The sequence below is a fragment of the Syngnathus leptorhynchus genome, chromosome 9 (genome assembly GCF_054491065.1).
Source record: "Syngnathus leptorhynchus isolate UIUO chromosome 9, UIUO_Slep, whole genome shotgun sequence".
NCBI classification, from domain to species: Eukaryota; Metazoa; Chordata; class Actinopteri; order Syngnathiformes; family Syngnathidae; genus Syngnathus; species Syngnathus leptorhynchus.
Window position 1 is genome coordinate 3294361 of NC_141203.1, and position 20640 is coordinate 3315000.

The 20640-nt window shown below is 41.8% G+C and overlaps 2 protein-coding genes across 7 annotated transcripts in view; both read right to left on the reverse strand.

Annotated features, from left to right (window-relative positions):
* Positions 1 to 442: 442 nt before the first annotated feature.
* rev1 (REV1 DNA directed polymerase) lies at positions 443 to 11190 on the reverse strand. 5 transcript variants are annotated; one of them, XM_085920869.1, is made up of 22 exons: positions 10983 to 11190; positions 9561 to 9636; positions 9317 to 9446; positions 8741 to 8909; positions 8210 to 8662; positions 7323 to 8017; positions 7153 to 7251; positions 6399 to 6515; positions 6207 to 6330; positions 6004 to 6132; positions 5435 to 5589; positions 5247 to 5366; positions 4946 to 5166; positions 4311 to 4483; positions 3994 to 4211; positions 3733 to 3914; positions 3403 to 3666; positions 2901 to 3000; positions 2611 to 2810; positions 2389 to 2539; positions 2111 to 2213; positions 443 to 2028 (listed from the first exon to the last, which is right to left on the reverse strand). In XM_085920869.1, the coding sequence occupies exons 2-22, from the start codon at positions 9624 to 9626 to the stop codon at positions 1917 to 1919; spliced, it is 3981 nt and encodes a 1326-aa protein (XP_085776995.1). In that variant the 5' UTR covers positions 9627 to 9636; positions 10983 to 11190; the 3' UTR covers positions 443 to 1916. The 5 variants fall into 5 exon arrangements, with proteins under 5 accessions (XP_085776995.1, XP_085776991.1, XP_085776992.1 ...); XM_085920865.1 differs by having other exon boundaries at positions 7323 to 8035; XM_085920866.1 differs by having other exon boundaries at positions 7323 to 8035; positions 11081 to 11173.
* A 1173-nt stretch (positions 11191 to 12363) lies between these two features.
* aff3 (AF4/FMR2 family, member 3) overlaps positions 12364 to 20640 on the reverse strand; it is a 17826-nt gene continuing 9549 nt past the window's right edge. Inside the window, exons 9-19 of one of the 2 annotated variants that reach the window (XM_085920425.1) lie at positions 17406 to 19109; positions 16378 to 16499; positions 16038 to 16188; positions 15868 to 15965; positions 15717 to 15780; positions 15236 to 15372; positions 14758 to 14829; positions 14580 to 14673; positions 14058 to 14107; positions 13773 to 13981; positions 12364 to 13020 (exon numbers count right to left, since the gene is read on the reverse strand). In XM_085920425.1, the coding sequence (XP_085776551.1) occupies positions 12899 to 13020; positions 13773 to 13981; positions 14058 to 14107; positions 14580 to 14673; positions 14758 to 14829; positions 15236 to 15372; positions 15717 to 15780; positions 15868 to 15965; positions 16038 to 16188; positions 16378 to 16499; positions 17406 to 19109 (2823 nt within the window). In that variant the 3' untranslated portion in view covers positions 12364 to 12898. Of the gene's footprint in view, positions 13021 to 13772; positions 13982 to 14057; positions 14108 to 14579; positions 14674 to 14753; positions 14830 to 15235; positions 15373 to 15716; positions 15781 to 15867; positions 15966 to 16037; positions 16189 to 16377; positions 16500 to 17405; positions 19110 to 20640 lie in introns of those variants that run through there. The other variant, XR_015067262.1, reaches the window with a different exon arrangement.

Here is a 20640-nt window from a genome sequence, read left to right on the forward strand (position 1 = left end):
AAGTATGTACTGAGGCAGGAGAAAGGAGACCACCCCCCAAAAAATAAACAAACACGGCATTTAAAAACAAACCCTAATCTTAGAAAAACATTTCAGTTCGACCTGTTTAAGAACACTAAATCAAATCCCATTACTCTGGATTGTATCCTGCCTCGTATTCAATTTTCTCTTTAAACAGAACTTAAGGTTCTTGGTATTTGGGGTTGTAGCATCTACAATCACCACTCAAATATTTTCTTCTGTTATTTTTCTAGGATTTTCTTCACAATTTGGTTTCCCACTTTATTGCCCTTAACCCAAAACGTGCTGGAATCCAACAAATGTGAACTGTTCCTAAGATACATTAAGACACTACTTCCAGTACAAGACACAGGACTTAGTTGGCAGATGAGAATTGATTAGGTCAAGGAGGAGGAAATGACTTAAGACTAACTCAACAAAATTAGAAGTTAACAGTTTATTATTATCAAGCTTTAGAAAACTTTCACAGCTTCAGGTCTTCAGGCACAAGCCAGAATTACAAAGACAAATGTCGGCCCGTTCTAAAATGTGGCCCATTTGCTTTTACCAAAACATGAATGGAGAGGAGAGGAAAACATGAGAAGCAACAACTTGGAAAGTGAACAGATACTTCTCAAACATTCATATGCAGAAATATTACACTAATTTGATTTGCATATATAGATTTTTTTTTTCTTTCCTCCAACCGAACACAGCATTTCTGAATGATGAGCGCTGAATGTCATGCAATACAAATTTACAATACAAAGTTAAAAATGTAACATTGTTCTGATCAAACTTGTGTCCAACGGGACATCTTATTCACTAGATAACACAAAAGAAAAAAAAAATAGAGGTATTATATTGACAAGAGTGACAATCAACAGTTAACCTCTTAAGTGCTCTTTTTCACCAAAGACCCAAAAGGTCCAGTTTGCAGTTACTAAGAATTCCTTAAATGTAAACAATGCAAGAGGTAAACCCTTTGCTTCCATTAAACAAGTACATTGCTTTTTTTATTTGAGTTTTTTCACATATTTTAATGACAAGGATTTGGCACTTTTTTTTTGCAAAAATTTTCAAATGAAACATTTTTTGCAGTTTTTTTCTGCTTTTTTTAAAAAGTAGTATGAGATATGATCAGATATATTAAAGGAGAAAAACAAATCTTACATTGTACAAGCCTTGTACCTTCACAACTTGTAAAATACAGTGGAACTTACAAAGCTCAGTTGTTTTTCTTAGGGGGGGTGAACTCTGCGTGAAAATCTTTAGTGTCTCTTTGCATGTATTATACTGCCCTCTAGTGTGTTTTGAGTCATGGAAAGAAGTCAACCTTTGAGTCATGGCACCACTGTAACTCTAGCAAACACCACTTAGTGAAAATAGTGCCGTGCACCTTCCTGCCCTCCGTCCATTAAATGTGTCAGGCACTTCCAATGAGTCGTTTAACTTTTTATTTTGCAGTTAACTTGCATGACAGTTAAGAATGTTAAAATGTTACTTAAAACATTAACTGTGCGGTTAAAAAAAAAAAAAAGGAGGGGTGGGTATTATGGAGAGAAGAAAACTAATTCACTTTGCACTATATCCTGTGTGATAGATATGTGACAAAAGTGCACTGTGTTCCACTTTGGAGGCCCCACTGATTTCCAAGAAAAAATACGACCTAGAAAAGGAGCCGGTCTCTAACGGTTCTGCCCTTCAGTTGACTTGGTCTTTAAAAGACAAACAAATGCTGCATGTATGCAAACTTTGAATAAATTGGTGGCTTTTGCATTTCTTCCTTGGCTAATGCTGTACAGGAAATGATGATCAACTGTGACGTCTATGCAGCTTACAGAAGCCAGCAGTTGGCCAAATAAGAAGAGTTCAAATTTAGGAGAAAAAAAGTTGAAACGTTGATATGATGATGTTCATGCAATCTTCAGGGTGCTACCGTAGGTTTGCTGCACAACCACCTGCACATTGTCCACAATGAAGTCAAAGGCCATACTCCACACAGACTCCAACGACTGCTGCATGATCCTGCGCACACAACATGGTCACCGGATTTATTTTCAGATAACAGTAGGAGCAATGAACTACTTCGTTAAGTCGTCAAACTTGCCTCTTCATGTATTTTATGATCAGATCCAGCTTCTCCAGATCCTTGTCTTCGATTAGATCAGTGCAATATTTCACCACCTGCAGAATGTCCTCTTCCATGGGGTCTGACACAAAGTTACAATATATTCCTCAATACATTCCTTTCAAAATGACTAATTTGTTACTCAAAAAAAAAAAAATGGACTGATGCTAGATGTCAGGAAATCTCGCATCAAGATTCTTCAGATTGTGCAACCTTTCTTTTTTTTTTTTAACAATATTGCAGAGCCACATGTATACCTGTCATGGTGGTCACCCATTCCCGTAAGAGTGTTTTAATATCCGGTAGCTCAGAAGCTCCGGCCAATGCTGGAGGAGGACGAAGGATGCATTTTGGCAAAGGCTCTTTGAGGTCCTGCTTTGAGGAGGATGTGGATGGACCATTTTCACCCTGTGCAAGCAAAAGTTAAGCACAGCTATGTTAGAAATGTTCCAGTTCCATAAAAATCATTACAAATCTACCTTTAATACATTCATAGGCTCCTTTAGTTTCGTAAAAGGTGCCGCTTTGGCAGGGCTGTTCATTAAGCGGGGCTTCTTTTGAGGCGATGGGCCCTTTTTGCCAGGGCTTACTGCGTTCTTCCTCTTGTATCGCCGCTTCACTCGTCCGATGCCGACTCCTACAGACTGCTTCAGCTGCATAAGTGCATTCTTCTGCTCCACTGCGGGGAAATAAGAATGAGAAACAGAGTGGGGTGAAAAAAACACAACAACTGTGCTGCAAATAGAATTAGAACACTTCAAAGGCATACATATTTTTGTCTGAGGCTGGTTATTAGTAGCTCGGTTGTAGGCAGACTTGAGTTCCTCCTGGAGCTCTTTGGGGAGAGCGGCGAAAACTTCTGGGTCAACCTGCAATCACACATTAGAGAAGAAATATATTTTTTTTCAAAGATGTATTGTAATCAGTCAAGAATATTGTCACCTTAAATTAATTTCTTATGTCAAACTTTAACCCCTCCCTCCCAGCCTCCCAGCCTCATTTCAAGGTATAGGTATTCAAACAATATGAGCTTCACCTAACCCCTTGTGGATGTTTACGATGCAATTTTTTTTTTTAATTATCTGTCGTTTTTTGTGGAATTTTAAGGATTAAAAGTAGGAGTGTCATCGATCGGCACTTGGGATCGGTATCTGTGACTACATTGGTGCAAATGATTGGAGTACATAACCAAAGTGGTTGGTTTCCCATCTTTTTTTTTTTTTTTTTTTTTTAAGATGACACTGATCAGCTACGAATGTGCACATACATACCTGGGAGTAGTTAGGCAGCTCCAAAACAATTCCAGGACTGTCCGGCTGGTTTGGGATCTGGAGTAGAAGCGCTCCAGGTGGTGCAGGGTGGTTGTTCAGTGCAGGAGGAGAACAAGTGGAGGAAACCAGCCGTGACTTGGGACTCGAAGGTTGTGAACCGGCAGGATGGCAGTGTTTTTTTTGTTTGCCTTCTCTGCAAGTCCACGACTGTTCCACTTGTAATCTCAGCTCTGTAGGCAGGGCTTCCAGCACGGATAGATCCACCTGGGACATCATATAAACAATGTTTGTGTGTGTAGGGAAAAGCACACAATGAAACTGAGAACCTACCTGTGAAGGTGAGGGGATTTCGATACTGACGTCGAGACGTGTTCTGGGGTGTTTGGGCGTTTGTCTGCATGTTTCATGTTCCTTGCTAGTTCCTGGAACTGTTGCAGTGGGAGACTGAGGATGCTCAACGGTTCCAGGTAATACAGCTCGGGAAGGGAGTTGATCTTTGTTGTCACCAGCATCTGTGACGTACATATGAGTCTTTCTAAAGTTTGTAAATACTGGACATCAACTGAAGCAGCATCAACTAAAGAGGCTGACCTTTGCTGGTGGATGCATGGCCGAGCAACATCTCTTTGATGGAGCGTGTCCGAAGCCCATTGACATTGTCGTGAGCAGAGTGACTTCCCTCAAGTAGCTGGACCTGGATGCCGAGGCCTCGGAGGTCCTGCACTGGCAACTTCATAGTGTGGAACATCTTGATGACCGTAGCTGCAATCAGCTGGCCGCTGGCCGTGGACTGTGCTAGCATCACTGTCCTAAACAAAAGATGAGAAGAGATGAACACATGAAAACGTAATGTCAAGTCATTTGAAATGCTATGATGAAATACACCATGTAGGCAACCCCCTTCTTACTTGGCAAAGTTGTCGCAGATGCCATGGCCGCCGTATTTCGCCGTCTCCTGGGGTGCGCCCTCTTTGCGGACCATGATTTTGAGCGTCACTCTGCGACCTTGCAGCCCGGCTTCTTGTAGGCGTCGCTCCACCTCCATGGACAGGCTGGATAGGAAAGACTCCGCCTCATCAACCTGAAAGAGCAATAAGTAAAAAAACATGAGACATTTGCACACCGCTGCAAAATACAATCACTAGAATGTTACAGGAAACATATCATTAAAAATTGTTATGGTTTGTATAAAAACCACAGTAGGACCTTGACAGACAGAATGCACAGATAGAGGTTTTTGACTGATTTTTTGCTTTGTGTTGCAAACCAAAATTTGAGATTCAAAGCAAACTATGGCGCGTGTAAAGGATTTTTCAGAACTGGGTCATTTCAACAGAAGCATGTCACAGGATGCTGGTTGAGACACGTGGGAATTATTATAATATGAGAAATAAACCTGCAAAACACATCTCCTTTGAATGCATTTCTTTATGACAATGCATACCAAAATTGAGCATTGTTTTTGTGATAAAAGCAACATTTTTGCATTGGATCTTATTGTACACCCAAACCAACTAAAGAGTCCAATGAGTGTCAGTTTTACCTTTTTAAAACGTATATTGTAGTTCATCTCTGCCGACACAGACTTCCTCTCCTTCTCGTAGCGGACGGGTCGGTCATCGAGACCCCTGCAGAAACGGAACAGCGTCTGTCCGGATCGAGGTCCAAACTTCTTCTGCAACTGAGTCAGAGAAACGTTCCGGAGGTCTCCGCATGACTTGACCCCGATAGCTGCCAGCTTTCTGCCCATAACAGGCCCCACACCTGGAAAGAAAAAAAGCAAATATAAAATCTTCAGAACACTGAGTGGAATACCCATCAATCAGGGGGTGCGCTGCACTCACCTGGTAAACTGGTCACGAGCAAGTCCCGGATAAAATCATCCACGTCCTCTGACTTTAAGAAATACTGCCCATCGGGCTTGGCTTTGCGCGTCGAAAGCCTAGCCAACAAGATATTGGACCCTAAATAAGATGAGAAGTAAGAGTGAATTCTAAATGCTTGCTTTAACTGATCCGAAACGCACACTCACCCATGCCAATTGAAGCGCAGCATCCCGTTTTCTCCTTGATGTCTACTCTGATGGCTTCAGCCAGATCCTCTGGGTCGACCCCCAACTCGGCTATGAGAGCAGAAGCGTCCAGTAGGACTTCGTCACAGCTTAGAGCTTCGATGTCATGAGTGTAACTGCAACCAATAAAACAATCTCCAAATCAAATCAAATCTCCATCTTGGCCAGATACTAAAATAAAACAATGACCAACATTTTTGTCCAGTTTCTGACATGATTTCACCAAATTATCATCATCAACTTCCTGAAAAAATGGTACCCTTTGTATGAAAAAATTGCATATCTGTATTACACTGCACTCAGGTGGCCAAGGCATGCACAGCAGAAGGAGCTACATAACCACAATTAATCATTTATTGTATGTTTTTAGAAGGTACAAAAGGCATTTCCATTCATTCCACTGGGGAAGATGATTTGAGATATAAATGCTTTAAGTTACAAACATGGTCTGGGGAGGAATTCTATTTATATTTCAAAGCACCACTGTACTTTTCAAATGAGCGCCCGAATCGGGCAGCATTTCCTCTTACCCGGCCAAAGTCTCGTACATGGTGAGGGCCACCTCTTTATAGGCGTCAAAGTCGTACGGGACAGACTGCAGGCTGGGGCACAGCTGTTTGGCTTTTCCAAAAAACATCCCATTCTTCACACCTGCCTGCCTGTGAGTGAACGCCGACGCAGCAGCGAGTCAGTCAGTGAATGTTATTCAAAAGATGTAATGTGCATGTCTCACCTTGCAGCATAGCTACAGGATGCAATCTCCGCCATAGAAAGAGGAGCGTCCTGGTCCACTCCGTTAGCATGTGCCTCTGCACATTCTTGAGGAGCATCATGATGTAAATCGTCAAACTCTTTCCCTGTGAGGCAAAGCAACGTGCGTCATTTATAATATTAAGCACACCTTCAATTGGACATTTCAACATACCAGGTGGAGCCAGAGTGTGTTTTCTCTGGTAGTACTGCTGCTCCAGCTGTGGGTTGGCCCCTGGTCTTAAAGGTACTCGCATGTGCCCACGGTTACTAGTCACAGCTACGGGCTTACCTATGAGAGGGGGGGGGGGAATCTAATATTTTGATAACCTTATTCACTGCATTACACCACAAAGTCCAATTCCACTACAGTGAAACTACTGCCCTATTCCAATGCATGACACCCAAAGAGCTTGATACATTTCAATGACTGAGTTCTTGAAGCTTTTTTTTCCCCTTTACCTTGCTTTACATGTCGTTGTTTTTTTTTGGTTTTAAATGCTCTTAAATATTTTACTTTAAATTATGAAAAGCACATTGTGTTAGCTTGTGTATGAAATGTGCTACGTATATACTAAATAAGGCTGCTTTCTCTTGATTTGCCTCTACTCGCTATTGAGACAATTTCCATCAGAAAAAGCAGGCACTACACTATTCAAATACCACTGGTTGAACAGTTGAGTGGGGAGAAAGAAAATAGATATTTTGTAATGTGCTAAAAAGTTGAGTCAAAATAAATGTATTAGTGACAATGTTCATATTTTTTTCTCTCCAATTAACAGCGGACCCTGACCTTTTTAGTATGACAGATTGTGTTGATGCAGAAGCGTATTCACACAGATTGGTACAGAAACAGATCAACACAAAACTTGTGCATTATGTCGTATTGTAACATGGACCCGTAAGTAATTATTTTAGACAAACCTCACCCTTGAGTTCAGGTCGATGTCGAATCCCAACAGACACAAAGAAACAATCCATGTCCACATGGAGGATGCAAGATTTAACTGCAGAGTGTGTCTGTGTATCTGACAAATAAAAACAAAAAATCAGGAGAGATTTTTCCAAACTTACTGTACACATTTGTCGCTTTTTCTACCTGGGCTTCTAAAAGTACGTTGCTCCACCAATTTCCGAAGTCGCTCTTTGCCCGGAAAGGAGGCTCCGCCCGACGCCTTCCGCTTGTTGTGCAGTTCGTTGACGTACTCGGAGAAGCCCGTCCTCCATGTGGAGATCTGGTGTAAACGCGAGTGAGCATAATACTCTGAGATCAGGCCGCCTGTTTGCGCCGACAGCTGAGCCGCAGTCGCCGCCTCGTTGGGAGATCCAGACGCCGCCGTGCTGGGATGAGGTCGGTCTGTTGAGTTGCTTTCCAAGGCAGGGTGGGATGAGAAGGCATTTTGGTGACTTCCATTCAGACGCACGGGAATGTGTGGATGAGATGTTGGGAAATGAGGAATTTTGTCAGGACTTGAGTCAACTTGACAGGATGTCTGTTGTGATGAATCGAGTGCATCTTTCGAACACGATTCCTCAAAACAAACGGGCAACAGGTCGGACTGTTTTGGAGGACTGTTGGGGAATTCATACGGGTCTAGTTTGTTCAAGAAAGTGTCTTTTTGTTCGGGGCTCACCATTCTGCATTTACTCAGGTCCTTGGAAACAAAATGTTTGTCTGTAAAAAGGTCCTTTGATTTTAAGGCACCATTAAAAAGATGAGCATGTCCATTGGTGAGGGGGGAGGGGGCGTTGATACACTCGAGTGTCAAATCTGAGGTCTGCAAGGATCCATTCCTGCAAGTTGATAATAAACTGAATGAGAAAAAAAAAAAAAAGGAAGCAAATTTAACAGTTCACTTGGAAAGTGAACACACTGAACTCCCCAGTATGTCTTTATGAATAGTATCTAGCTTTATACATTAGCGGCAAAGTCACACACACACACACACACAAAAAAAAACCATTGTCATTAAAAGACATACTCACACTCTTATTTCCACTTCCTTGTGACTCCTCTGATGCGTACTGCAGAAAGCTTGAGGTTCATGTTGGTCTGCACTCTGTGGCTGGAGGGTATGAGGTGATAACACTCCCGACTGTGAGCGCTTTAAGGGGCTTGATTTAAATAGCGGGTAGTGGGAATCGGAACTGCTACGGTGTCTGGGTTCGACACTAAAGTGGCTGTGCTCAGGGTCGGTGTGCGAGAATGCAGAGGCGATAAGATGTGGGTTCGGTGTGAGGGTCTTCTGGTGAAAGTCTTGTTGCTTGTGAGAGGGGGAAATGGACTTAGAAGAGTCTTGCTTAGGAACACTGTGATGACCGTGACTGGGTCCAGCGCTATCTGAGGTCTGATGCTGCTTTAGAGCCGGAAATAGTGGCCCTTTGTGTTTGGCATACAGTTGGTAGTGCAAGTAAGGGAGGCGATGCCCTGCTTTTATGCTATTTTGAAAAGAAAAACAAAACAGGACAACATTAATACAAGTCATTGATTCTCATATGCATTATAGATGAACTCACCTGTCAGTAATCCAGCCGGGCTTGATGACTTTTTCACCTTTCAGCTCCTGAATTTTGTTGTTTGGCAAATTGTTGGCAATGATATGGGTGGTCTTGGAGCGGGAGTAGTAAACGTGGAACTTCCCACCGTGCAGCATCATCAACCTGCGGAGCTCGTCTGCACTTGGTTCTGCCCACAAATCACAACATGAGCATTTATTTATCTTCTACAGCACCTCATTTGGGTAACAGACAGGGCTTCCCCTCCCTAGGTACAGAACACGCATTGTGCCCAGGGCCTCATTCTCGTTCACATTTTGTGCGAGCGGGACGCAAATGCACAGTGGGTGCAGGTACATCCATTGTGCATAAGTGCATTTATTGAATTTCTTGTTAATTCCCTTTGTATCCATTAGAGAAAATGGAATACTAAAACAGTTAAGGTTATATCCTTTTCTGTATGTGTATCTAAAAAACAAGTTCCAGTAATAAGTAGTAGTAAATATTTTTTTGACTTATCTTGTGAATGACAACAAATGACATTTTTGGCCCATGTTACAACCTCAGGTACTGTTCCAAAATCTGAACATATGTCACCTGTGTAGCCGTTAACATAGATGGCCACCCCAGAGAAAATATTGGAAGAACTGTTCCTCTCTTTCTCCTTGGGGGCATCGCTTTTGAACTGCTCCTCCAACTTTGACACCTTGGCAGCCATGTAGCCGCCCTGCAAACAAGAATGAACATTGTAAATTGTGTAACTGGCTTCTCTTTATGTATTTCATATGAAAAATAATGTTAAGCTTATATGACACAATTGACACTGTTAAAAGGTGCTCACCCTCTCAGCCCAACCGTTGTCATCGCTGGCATTGGCTTTCTTCTTGGTCCACACATCTCGACTCATGCTGAGCTACCTGAAAACACAAATAAACACATTAAAAATGGACAGTGTAGAGAAGACGGTGGGAATTTGTGACTTTACGAGACATTACAATTTTGAGCGGGACATAAGAGAAATTAAAATATTGTGATCGTACAAGTAGGCTAAAGGACATGTCCTGGAGGTTCTCGGTTCGCAACTGTATATAACATTTGGAGGTTACACACATGGTGTGGTTACAGCAGTACTTACTGATTACTATTTGATTGTTCCGAATGTGCAGTCATTTTAAAAAAAATATATATATAAATATTTACTATTTTGTGAAATTTCAAGGTTACAATCGTGAACAAGCTTGCGCAGCATCATACTGCATTGTCAAGCGGCACACTATTACGATTATTTATCAGACAGGTAATCAATTATCAAATTAGTAGACAACACTCTCGTGAACTGATTGTTTAAAAATCACGTTTAACTTAAAGTTGTCAGAATGCTGAGAATTTCAGCCTGCCAAAAGTATATACTCACAGATTTCAGGGAAGCACTCAGATCTTCTGTCTAACAGTTACCAAATTTGACATTTGAAAATAAAAGGAATCATGATCAATTTGTTTGCACATTTTATGCAATGTCAATTTATAATAATGTCCTGTTTTTTAAAAGGGACGAAATAAATTTTATTTGACTCATCAATTAATCGAAAATATCGTGACAGATTAATTATAAGAATCGCCTTTAGTTGTAGGCTGCAGCTCTACTTTACAGTGATTCTGAGTATTTACGGTTTCAGGCGCAGTGACAATTGAATACATCCAAAGAAGGCATACCAAACCGTATTTAGTGTTTTCCATTCATTAAAAAATAAAATAATAATCCCGTGTTTGCGTAGGAAAGCTACAGATACGAATTGTTCCTACTTTCATACAAATTCGGGGGAACTCAGTGGTAACACGAGAACACCTTGCTTATGTATGTTGTTAATAAAGTCTTTAGCAATATTAAAATATATCAATCTTACAACGGCAATGCATTAATAGCAGTGTATGCAAGCGTTGTGTGGTACTCTCGGGGTATATCTGGAAACGTCCGCAGCTCATGCAAACTTATTAACGAAATGCAAAAGCACTTTTGTTAGCTAACATTAGCCTAGCACGAAATCACAAAGGGCAAATCGCACAGAGTTCACGTCAGTTTAAGACAAATTATTCCAAGCAAGGGTGAACTAATCGCTGGGGAAACGTTACTACCGCACAAAAAAAACAGCAAGCAAACAAGCAGCAGCCGTGTGCTCACACGGCGCGTTGTACACAAACGGGGCCATGTGACAAACATGGTATGTCCTTTTGTGCTGTCAAAATGAGCACACGGCAGACTTGCCTCCGCATGTGAAGCTGTCCGCGAGGCCAGTCGTAAAACCTTCGGAAAATCCCCAAAACAGAACCAGCCTTTTATTGTCCTTGTCCGGCTTCAATAACCTTTTATTGTCATGGTGACACACCGGGTAGTTGGTCATGTTCTACATCCCGTCAGGTCTCCATTGCTGCCGCTTCTCGGATGGTCCCTTTTGCTTTCCATTCTGTCTGCGCTGGGAAAAAAAAACGTGTAGAGAAAGCATAGTTCCGGTATGTTTTCAAAATAAAATGCAACTAGAGGTTACAAATTCTGATATGTTTTATTGTTGGATAGTTTTTTTTGGCCACAGCCGGAAAATATTTTTAAAACGAGCTGTCGTTTAACTTGATCTAGCTCGTCGCCCATTCACCTGAATTAACTCTTGGCCCATAACTCAGGAAACAATGGCTGAATGCGTCGTGGCTATGAAAATATCCGTTTCAAAACACTTGAATGTCGATCATCACCGTGATTTTTTTTACAACGTCAGCAGAGTTTGCTTATGCTTCGATGCTATTCTTTCACTCACTCGCTTTGCAGACAGTCGATGGGACTGTCTGGGATGTTTTTGTCCTCAAATGAACCCACTGGCGTCGTAGAAATATGTGTAATTATGGGTTGGAATGTGACACCGACACATCATTATGGATCAAACAGTACGTATTTACTCCATAAATATACGTTTAAAATGACAATTATCTGCAGTGCACGTGCTCACAGACTCCGAGGATTAGGACGCTTTGACCTATAATGCACGTGAGCGCTATCATTGGCTGTTCACTGTTGCCATGGCAGCAGACATGAGATGCTGAGGTGTCATAACGCCTACTGTTTTTGCAAGTAGGAGGTATAGATGGAGAGGCTGACGTTCGTGTCCCTTCACAATTATATAATATGTTCAATTGATATTTTATTTGAACTTTTTTTGGGAGTTTCGAGTAGATCAGTACTGCTATGCATCACACAAGGATGTTTCTAATATTTTGGTTGAAAGGAGACGTGCAATAAAAAAACAGATGTCTTAAAATGTATTGGATTGTTTGTCTTGTCAAAATGCACAAAGGATAAAGAATAAATGGCCAATCTACATCTACTTGTGACTTACTCTATGTCCCTTTGTCTCTATTGTCAACCCACCACCACTGAGCAATATTTTTGTTTCAATCAATTAACAATTAATTGAGTGATTTTTATTGTGCTATAGATTTCTGACTACCCCCTTCAACGACAGATGTCCACCATTCTGTATCTTGAGTCGGGATACAGAAGGGCTCAGTCAGGATTCCTGACTGTAAATTAATATTGTGCTCACCTCTGCTGAATCAATTGACTTTTCATTCCTCAAATTTAGGCAGTGAGAGAGCCACACTTTATTTCTTTGTATTTGTTTTTCTTAAACAATTCCAAGAAGTATTGCACAGTAGAACAAATATTCAAATATACAAAAACAAAAACAAAAAACATGAAATCTTCATTAGCGCACAATGCAAAATTGTAGAAACTGTTTTGTACAGCACATATTGAAAAAGTACAACTGTAACTAGCATATGAAAGGCCTTTGCGCAACAATTGGCTGACATTACAGTGACTGAGTCCTGTTATGTCGCTCTTGGACATTTGGCAAAGGATTAGAGGCTTCAAATCACTATGCACATTTTTCCAGGTTCATTTAATGAGGAAGGAAGTGGATGAGTCCTGAAATTGGCCAATATCAATCTCTGCAGGGATGTTCACAGTTCAGATCTCTTTTTTTCAAGGGTTGGGAACCTATGGTCCGAGGCAAAATGCTCGTAATATATAATTATAGACATTTGCTCCAGTTCTGCAGCATACTTTACGTAAATGATAGAAAGAAGGCTCTTCCCGCTGTCCTTGTTGACAGACTGGGCATCTTGTGCATGTTAGTTAAGTTTGGCACTGATGCGAATCCACTGAAGCGCTTGTCTGGTGTACTGCACCGCATGAACGATGCTGCTGTGAAGCGTCAATGGCCCGGACAGAGTATTCAAGTAGTTAAAGAACTCTGTTTGAGTAGAAAAAGAATATTTTAAAAAAAGGCAAAAAAAGAAATATTTTCAAGCTAAATAATGTGCAATGCAGGTAACACTGTGGACTAGTGATCAGAGGAAGGGTGGGCAAACATTTGTGCTCAGAAGCCATATAAGTTTCTTTTAATACATCCATATATATATATATATATATATATATATATATATATATATATATATATATATATATATATATATATATATATATATATATATATATATATATATATATATATATATATATATATATATATATATAAAATGATAAATTATTTGATAAAATATATATTTTAACTGTATATGTAACTGTTCAAACATTTTTTGTTTAAAATATTTTTTTAATATATACTCACGACTACTACCTGTACTGCAACTAATGATTAGTCTTTTTTTTTCAATAGTAACTAATGTGAAACTCAAAGAATAAGAAATGTAATTTTTTTTTACTTTTAGAATAAAATAATGAACTCTAAAGTCATTTTTTATTTATATAGAATTCAAACTAAAATAAATATTCAAAATTACAATCATTTCAAATATAATAGTTAATTCTCATTTTCTTATTTGATTTTCCAAAATCGACTCAGTTCTAAATAATGAACCAATTATTAAATTAAATAAAACAATTGTACTGTATGTGTTTTTGTTTTGAAATGACCAACATTTTTCATGATAATATATCCAATAAATCAGTTAATCACTTATGTATGACGTTCAATGCACATACCTTTACTCTCTTTTGCCAGGTTGTCTGCAACCTCCCAGTACTCATAGCTGTACAGGACACTGTTGGTGATGTTTAGGTGGTTTGCTGCCATCTGGTGGATACGTTGAGGTATGCTTATGAGTGACGGGGAAGCACTGTCCCCATGGGAACCCCGCCGGATGTGTTTGTTGGCATCGGGTAGTTGGGGAGGAGAGGGTCCTCTTGTATCCCTGCACGACAAACGCAATAGCGGTCAACGACGGTTTGAGTCTGAGTCTTGTAGCATTAGACTTGTTGTCTGCTTACTTCCCGGTGTCATTCCAGCAGGATGGCATCAGAGGCACTTTGGGAGAAGTCTGTAAGGATAACAACAGAGTCAGTAAGGAGATCGTTTTTCTTTAGGCTATGGCACTGGTGTGAAACTCAAGGCCCGGGGGCCAGATATGGCCCGCCACATCATTTTATGTGGCCCGCGAAGACAAATTGTGCATCAAATGCGTGTCATTACTACAATTGCAAATTGTCTTCACTTTTAATATCTTTTTTTAAATATTTGACCAGTTTTTACTCATCTGATTTGAAAACGAGTTATATGTCAGTTAGTTTTGTAGCTTTTACTGTATATAATATGAGGTGCTCATACATTTATTTGGATTAACAGTCACAATAGTCCTCCGAAAGAAGCTATGACTACAATGCGGCCCGTGACAAAAATGAGTTTGACACCCCTGGTCTATAAGCTGTTTTAGAACAAGCTTGTCGCTTGCCTAGCTGCAATATGCTAGCTCTGCAGACTCGGTACAGTTCCGATTCCAGCACCGACGATACCTTAAAGTAGTCGAGTAGTACTTTGGAGTATTTCAGTGCATGATCCTTCTTTAAACGAAACATCTGCCAGTAGAGGAGGGCGAGACATCGAAAGCTGCGAACAAACAAGGACGATTGAAAGTCACTTTGAATAGAGCTTCAAAACCGATCTTTGTGAGTGAGAAGCAAACTTACGCACCAGAGGACTGCCAGCTGTTTGTCTTCTTGACGTGCACCAGGACCAGAATGGCTCTTTAGCCTCATAGCATACCTGTAAACTCATTAATTTGTTTTCAGTTAATTTTCATTGGGGAATTGGGAGACTATTGAAAGACAAGCAGTCCACCCAGTTCACCATTACTGAACACAATCAATACAGTGAGTGGTTCGACAGGGTAAAAGAAAGGCTCAAAACAAAATGAAAAAGTGAGTAATACAGGTTCACGGGTCACTATAAGCCATTAACTTAAAAAAATGGCACCACCTGTTTCCTATACTGTTCTGCGTATTCTTACTTGGGTCACTAGTGAACTGTAGCCTATCCTAGCTGTATTTGGGTGAGAGGCAAATCACAGATAATTTAACTGTTAATTGACTTTAATATGCGGTGCATATTCTGCTGTTAATATCTTGTTTTTTTTGACAGAAGTACTGTATGAGGTTTTTTTTTAGCTCACCTTATGAGCTCCACCGTTTCCGCATACATGGTGTAGGGTGATTTTGCCTCCAGCGGGCCATCCTCCATCGCTCTGCCACATTCCATAAATGAGAGAGCAGCATCGACGTAATTTACGGCCTTCCCCAGCTTGTCCACCTGGAACACATGAAAGGGGACAGGGCTAACATTTGCAATGATGCCATTTTGTGGGAATTTTCTTCAAATGAAAAACAAAAAAGAAAGAAAACATGGAATGAGCACTTCTAAAACCCTCAATAACAAACAAGATTACAAAAAAAAAATAGATGATAAAGTACATGACCTATCCCTTTGCTCTTTTTACAAATAGTGTTCCATTTGAAGTTTTTTTTTGTGGAACTTATCTGTACTTATCAAAATTCTTGAGTTGTACGGAGGCCATTCCAGCCACACATCTATCTTACTTTTTGACTTTTATCTAAAATCATACTTTTGTGATCATATTCAGATTGTAGACTCACCATAGCATCTGCACGGTGCTTCATCCTTTTGGCTTCGTGTAAGTAGTACTCGGCGTGGTGAGGCCTGGAAATGTGAGAAATGAAAGCGTGTGTTAATTAACATTTGTTAGTAAATCTTAATGAGGTTGCATCGTCCAAAATGATGGCTCACGTTTCTGTATTTGCCACTGCTGCTCTGTGTCCTGCGGGGCCCCAGGAATCTGACAAAGGCCGTCTGGACACTTTCACATAATCCACCTCCTTTTTTGGCTAGGAGAGTAAGTGAAAAATAAAAATAAAGACAATTGGTTTCAAGGAAATAAATCGCTCGTTTTGTGTTACCTTGAGTGCTGAATCTTTGCTCTTATCTTTGTTCTTGTGATAAACTTCGCCATTTTTTGCTTTGGATGTAAGTTGGGTGGTCTCAGGGCTGTCTGACAGCGGTGACAGGGGAGATAACGGCTGCTTATCGTCTAAGTACTCTTCCAAAAATCTGTCAACAAACAAGAAGCATGCTGTCAAATGTAGCACCAATTTTATACACAATACATTCTAAGAGCTGGAATTTATGTCCATCCATTTTCAAATCATTTCATTAGGTCATACCGATTAACTTAAAATTAAGATCAGCATGTGTCGATGCAATTTAAAAAAAAAAAAAAAAAAAAAATCAAACTCTTACCCATTATGCATGGTCTCAGTTGAAATGCTACACTCAGCCACATGCAATGAGGATTTTGTGCCAGAGTCTTTGGCTTGTGGCGTGTTCCTCTTGCTTTCTTTATGTGAGACGCCATTCTCCAACTGTCACACAAGGGCGCGCACACACACACACACACACACACACACACACACACACACACACACACACACACACACACACACACAACCAATTTACTTGCCAGGAATTGGTGGACGTCTTCAGTTCCTATTTCCTACTCCAACACTGACTAAATTGGGGAAGTCGCCTACTCTACTTTCTTAAAAAGAAAATGAGGCTGACTCTAGGTAAGAATTTTTGAATCATACAAATTTGTCAGATTACGCCATCGTAATAAATCCCAATGTACCTTAATCTTGGTGACTTTATCCATCCATCCATTATCTGTACCTCTTGTCCCCACGGGGGTCGCAGGCGTGCTGGAGCCTATCCCAGCAGTCATCAGCAGTAGGCTGGGGACACCCTGAACCGGTTGCCAGCCAATCGCAGGGCACACAGAGACGAACAACCACTCGCACTCACACTCACACCTAGGGACAATTTGGAGTGCTCAAAGCCTACTAAGCATGTTTTTGGGATGTGGGAGGAAACCGGAGGCCGGGCAGAACATGCAAACTCCACACAGGGAGGGCCGGAGGTGGAATCGAACCCACACCTTCCTAACTGTGAGGCGGTTGTGCTTGGTGACTTTACATTAATGTAAAATCAATATTCATTTGAAGTCATTTCACATGAAAGTGCTTTGACAGGCTGTTAAGTGCATGCTAAAGCAGCAGGTAGCGCTATAATCCCAACAATGATAGTTTAGTCAGTTTGCAGACATGAGGAAAACACCACTTTGGGGTGAGGAATTAGCATTTTGATTAAAGGCTCCAAAATGTTAATTTATTTTTAACATGATCTGGCTCCTTTAAAGTTTCAAGTCGAAAGTGCTCATTTGAGACGGTATAAAACAAAAATGCTTAGTGTTTGTGTGGACATGACCTTACCTTGCGTTTTCTTTTGCTTTCTTTGGAGAAGGCATCTGACATGTAGCGATGTTTCATAGCCTCTGTTTGCTTGTTTTTTGTCTTTGACGAAGAGGAGGAGGAGTTAGTGGCTTTAACGGTGAAATCAACAGATGTGTCCGGGACCCTCTTGAGGAGACAGAGGTCTATGTGCACCACCAGGTTCCCCAGTCCACATTGGGAAGGCGCTGCGGCCTGCTCGCTTCGCCCGAACGGGACCAGAGTGTAGAGCCTGTGCCTGGTCTCACTCTGCTGCCCCTCGCCTTGGCTTTCGGAGGTCTTTCCTCTGGACTTGCTAGAATCCGGTCTAACAGAGATGTTTTGACTTCTCCTGCGAAGTTTCTGGAGTGAAGTAGAGTCTGCCGGAACCTTGGCAACTTGTGGCTGATATTCCGAATCGGAATTTGTCAGAGCTGAGGATGGGCTGAGTGAAGATGAAGAGTCTCGCCGCGTGGTCTTCTTCTGTGTTCTTCTTTGGGGGTGCGTGTGATTGTTATGAAGTTGTCGCTCTTTGAAATGGATTGTTTGGCACTCACGGATTTGTTGTTTCTCCCGAGGCCTCCTCCGCTGCTTCTCGATAACTACCGCCTCCTCTTCCTCCTCTTCTGCGGAAGTCTCGATCCAGCGATGTCTCAGGAGCTGCTCCTCCGCCAGCCTCCTGTCTTCCTTTCTCGCCTCCTCCCTGTGCCTATCTTCTCTCCTTCTGTCTTTCCTCCCCTCAGCTTGAGGAACTTCTCTGTGGACCACGTCACGTTTCTTGTCCTGGGGCTTCTTGTGTGATGTTCTCGAAACATTAACAGCATTCGGCTTGGCCAAGGGTTGTGGGTTAGGACATGGTCTCGGGTGATTAACAGCTTTGGCGGTTGGGCCTTCACCGATGCTGTTTTCACGGCCAGTTGAAAGAAGGTGTTGAGAACTGTGCCGAAGTGGAGAACGAGCCTTGCCGTCTGCGCTGCGGCCGGGTCGGCCTCCCTGAATGCGCTCGTATTGCGATGGGTGTTTGGCTGGCTTTTTATTGCCTGGATGGGAACGGTTCTGCGGTCTGTGACTATCACTGCGGTTTAAGACGGCTTTGGATTTGTTTTGTTTTTGGTCTCTGGGTTCTGCGGGCCTCGCCTTGGAGGGAGGCTTTGTGCTATTTGTGAGCTTGGCTTTGGCGTCAGAGTTAGACAATGGGTCAATCCGTGACCTAAATTTTGTCCTGTGGGGAGGTGGTGGTGCGTACAGATGACTTTGAACCTCAGGGTAGTGCAAGGAGTGCAAAGGAGACAAAGTGGGACTTAACTGAGGTCCTCTGTGACTTGGCTTTGGGCTATGCTGGACTCTTGAGCTCCTGCATGGGCTTGGGATTTCACTTGGAACTGGACTCAGTATGGAACTGTGCCTGCTATTGCTGGGACTTGGGCAGGTGCTCGGGAGCGGGCTCGGACAGAAGCCGTAATCGGGACTCAGCAGGGGGCTGCCTGGCCTGGAGCTCAACTGCGGGCTGGGAATGGGGCTTTGGCTAGGGCTGTATTCCTGATTGCTGTCCCAGCATCTTGCCGGAGACGGTGCTTTGTGTGTGCGCGGGGAAGGCGGATCTCCAGAAATGCTATGGGTGGGATAATGGTCACTTGGAGCTACCTCGTTCTGGGACTTCTTCAGCCACTTATCCAATTGCCACTGGGCAGCTCTGGAGCGATCAGTCTGCAGAGATCATTGAAGAAAATGTAACTTCAGCGTATAACCTTATCAAATACAGTTTTATTTAACTGTGTTTGAGAGTGAATACATCTCAAACAAATATGCACAGCAAACATTCCAAACCAGCTGGCTGCCTATTACCAGCACCTCAGTGAATATTTGTTCTTAAAGCAACACATACACATGCAATCTCAAAGATGACGCACAGTTTGCGCTGGGATTCATTTTTGAATTTCAGAGAAAATAAAGGACATATTGCATTCCATGAATCTAACATGTACTTTTGTTTTTGGAGTCCCTGCAACCATGGAGAGAAAATGGAGCCACTCACACAAAAAAGGCTGAGACCAAGATTTGGAGCTGTACGGCAAATTTTACAATGTCGACTGTACTGCCAATCAAGAGTAAAAAATAAACCAACATTAAGATGTTGAAAAAATAAAATCATTTTTAAACCTTTTTCTGATCTAAGAAAACAAATGTAAAAAGAAGTGAACTCTGTAGTGTCAAGTATTCTCACTGTGGCAGTGATGATGCGCATGTCTGGATTCTTATCGCATTGAATAAATCAGTTTGCCATACACACTTTTGATGCTCACTGAACTGATTTTTTTTTCATGACATAGTTGACAAACCTCAGCAACATATTTCAATCCTATCTTTGGAAGTACCGCTTCACTTGAAATAAGCAATTTCCCAGACTATTTGTGCCTAAGACTTTTATTTATTTATTTATTTATCTAATATTTGACATATTCCTTCTGTGATTTTACGACATGGATAGACAAAAGGATACGTCACTGACACCCATGAAAGTTCCAAATAAATAACATCAAGGTTACACAGTTTTGAACTCCGATCACTGGATTCAGAGTTTGGAGTGCTAACCATGACACTACAACACAACAACAATTTCTTACTGCTGTTCCTCAAACTCACATACAGACTGCCAGCAACACAACCCATCCGATGCTTTCAAAGAACTCAAAGTTTACCCAACATATGAGAGACATGGCAAGCATACGAGTGACTATGGGGGGGAAAAAAAGTTTTCGGAAAAATACTCACAGCTGCAGAGCAAAGTTGCCCCTGCTCCCTGTCTCTTCGCCTCTCGCCTTCTCCCTTCCCTCTGGCAGCGGAGCAGCAGTGCTAATATTAAACTTCCACTCCTCAAGTCAAACAGCGAGCCCCCTCCTACTCGCCACATCCCTCGACATCTTTCCAGGGAAGACACTACATCGCTTGTACCGTCGCAACTTCCCTCCCCTTTTCTTTTTTTCTGGTCCACCCTACCTCTTTCGTACCTATAACTCTGGACTAGCTGCCTCAACAGCTCCAACCTCGTCTCGTCCTTTCGGAGACACTCGGCGTAAATGAAAAACACATGGTCAACCCCCCCCCCCTCCTTCACGCACCCACAGCCTCACATAAACTCCACTCCCCATTTTTGCCATAGAGGCCCAATGTGTTGCATGGTGGGACATCTACAGGGCCTTGCTTTCATGAAAGAGGAGCAGGTTGCCCCTTCGTCCCC

Bases quoted from the DNA above. Each gene is read 5' to 3' on its own strand.
- rev1 (XM_085920865.1), bottom strand. From the start codon at position 9,626: ATGAGTCGAGATGTGTGGACCAAGAAGAAAGCCAATGCCAGCGATGAC. The intron at 8,910-9,316 runs GTGACATATGTT...ATTTGTGGGCAG, and splicing joins CTATGTTAACGGCTACACAG to AACCAAGTGCAGACGAGCTC. The intron at 3,915-3,993 runs GTCAGCCTCTTT...TGTACGTCACAG, and splicing joins CCATGCATCCACCAGCAAAG to ATGCTGGTGACAACAAAGAT.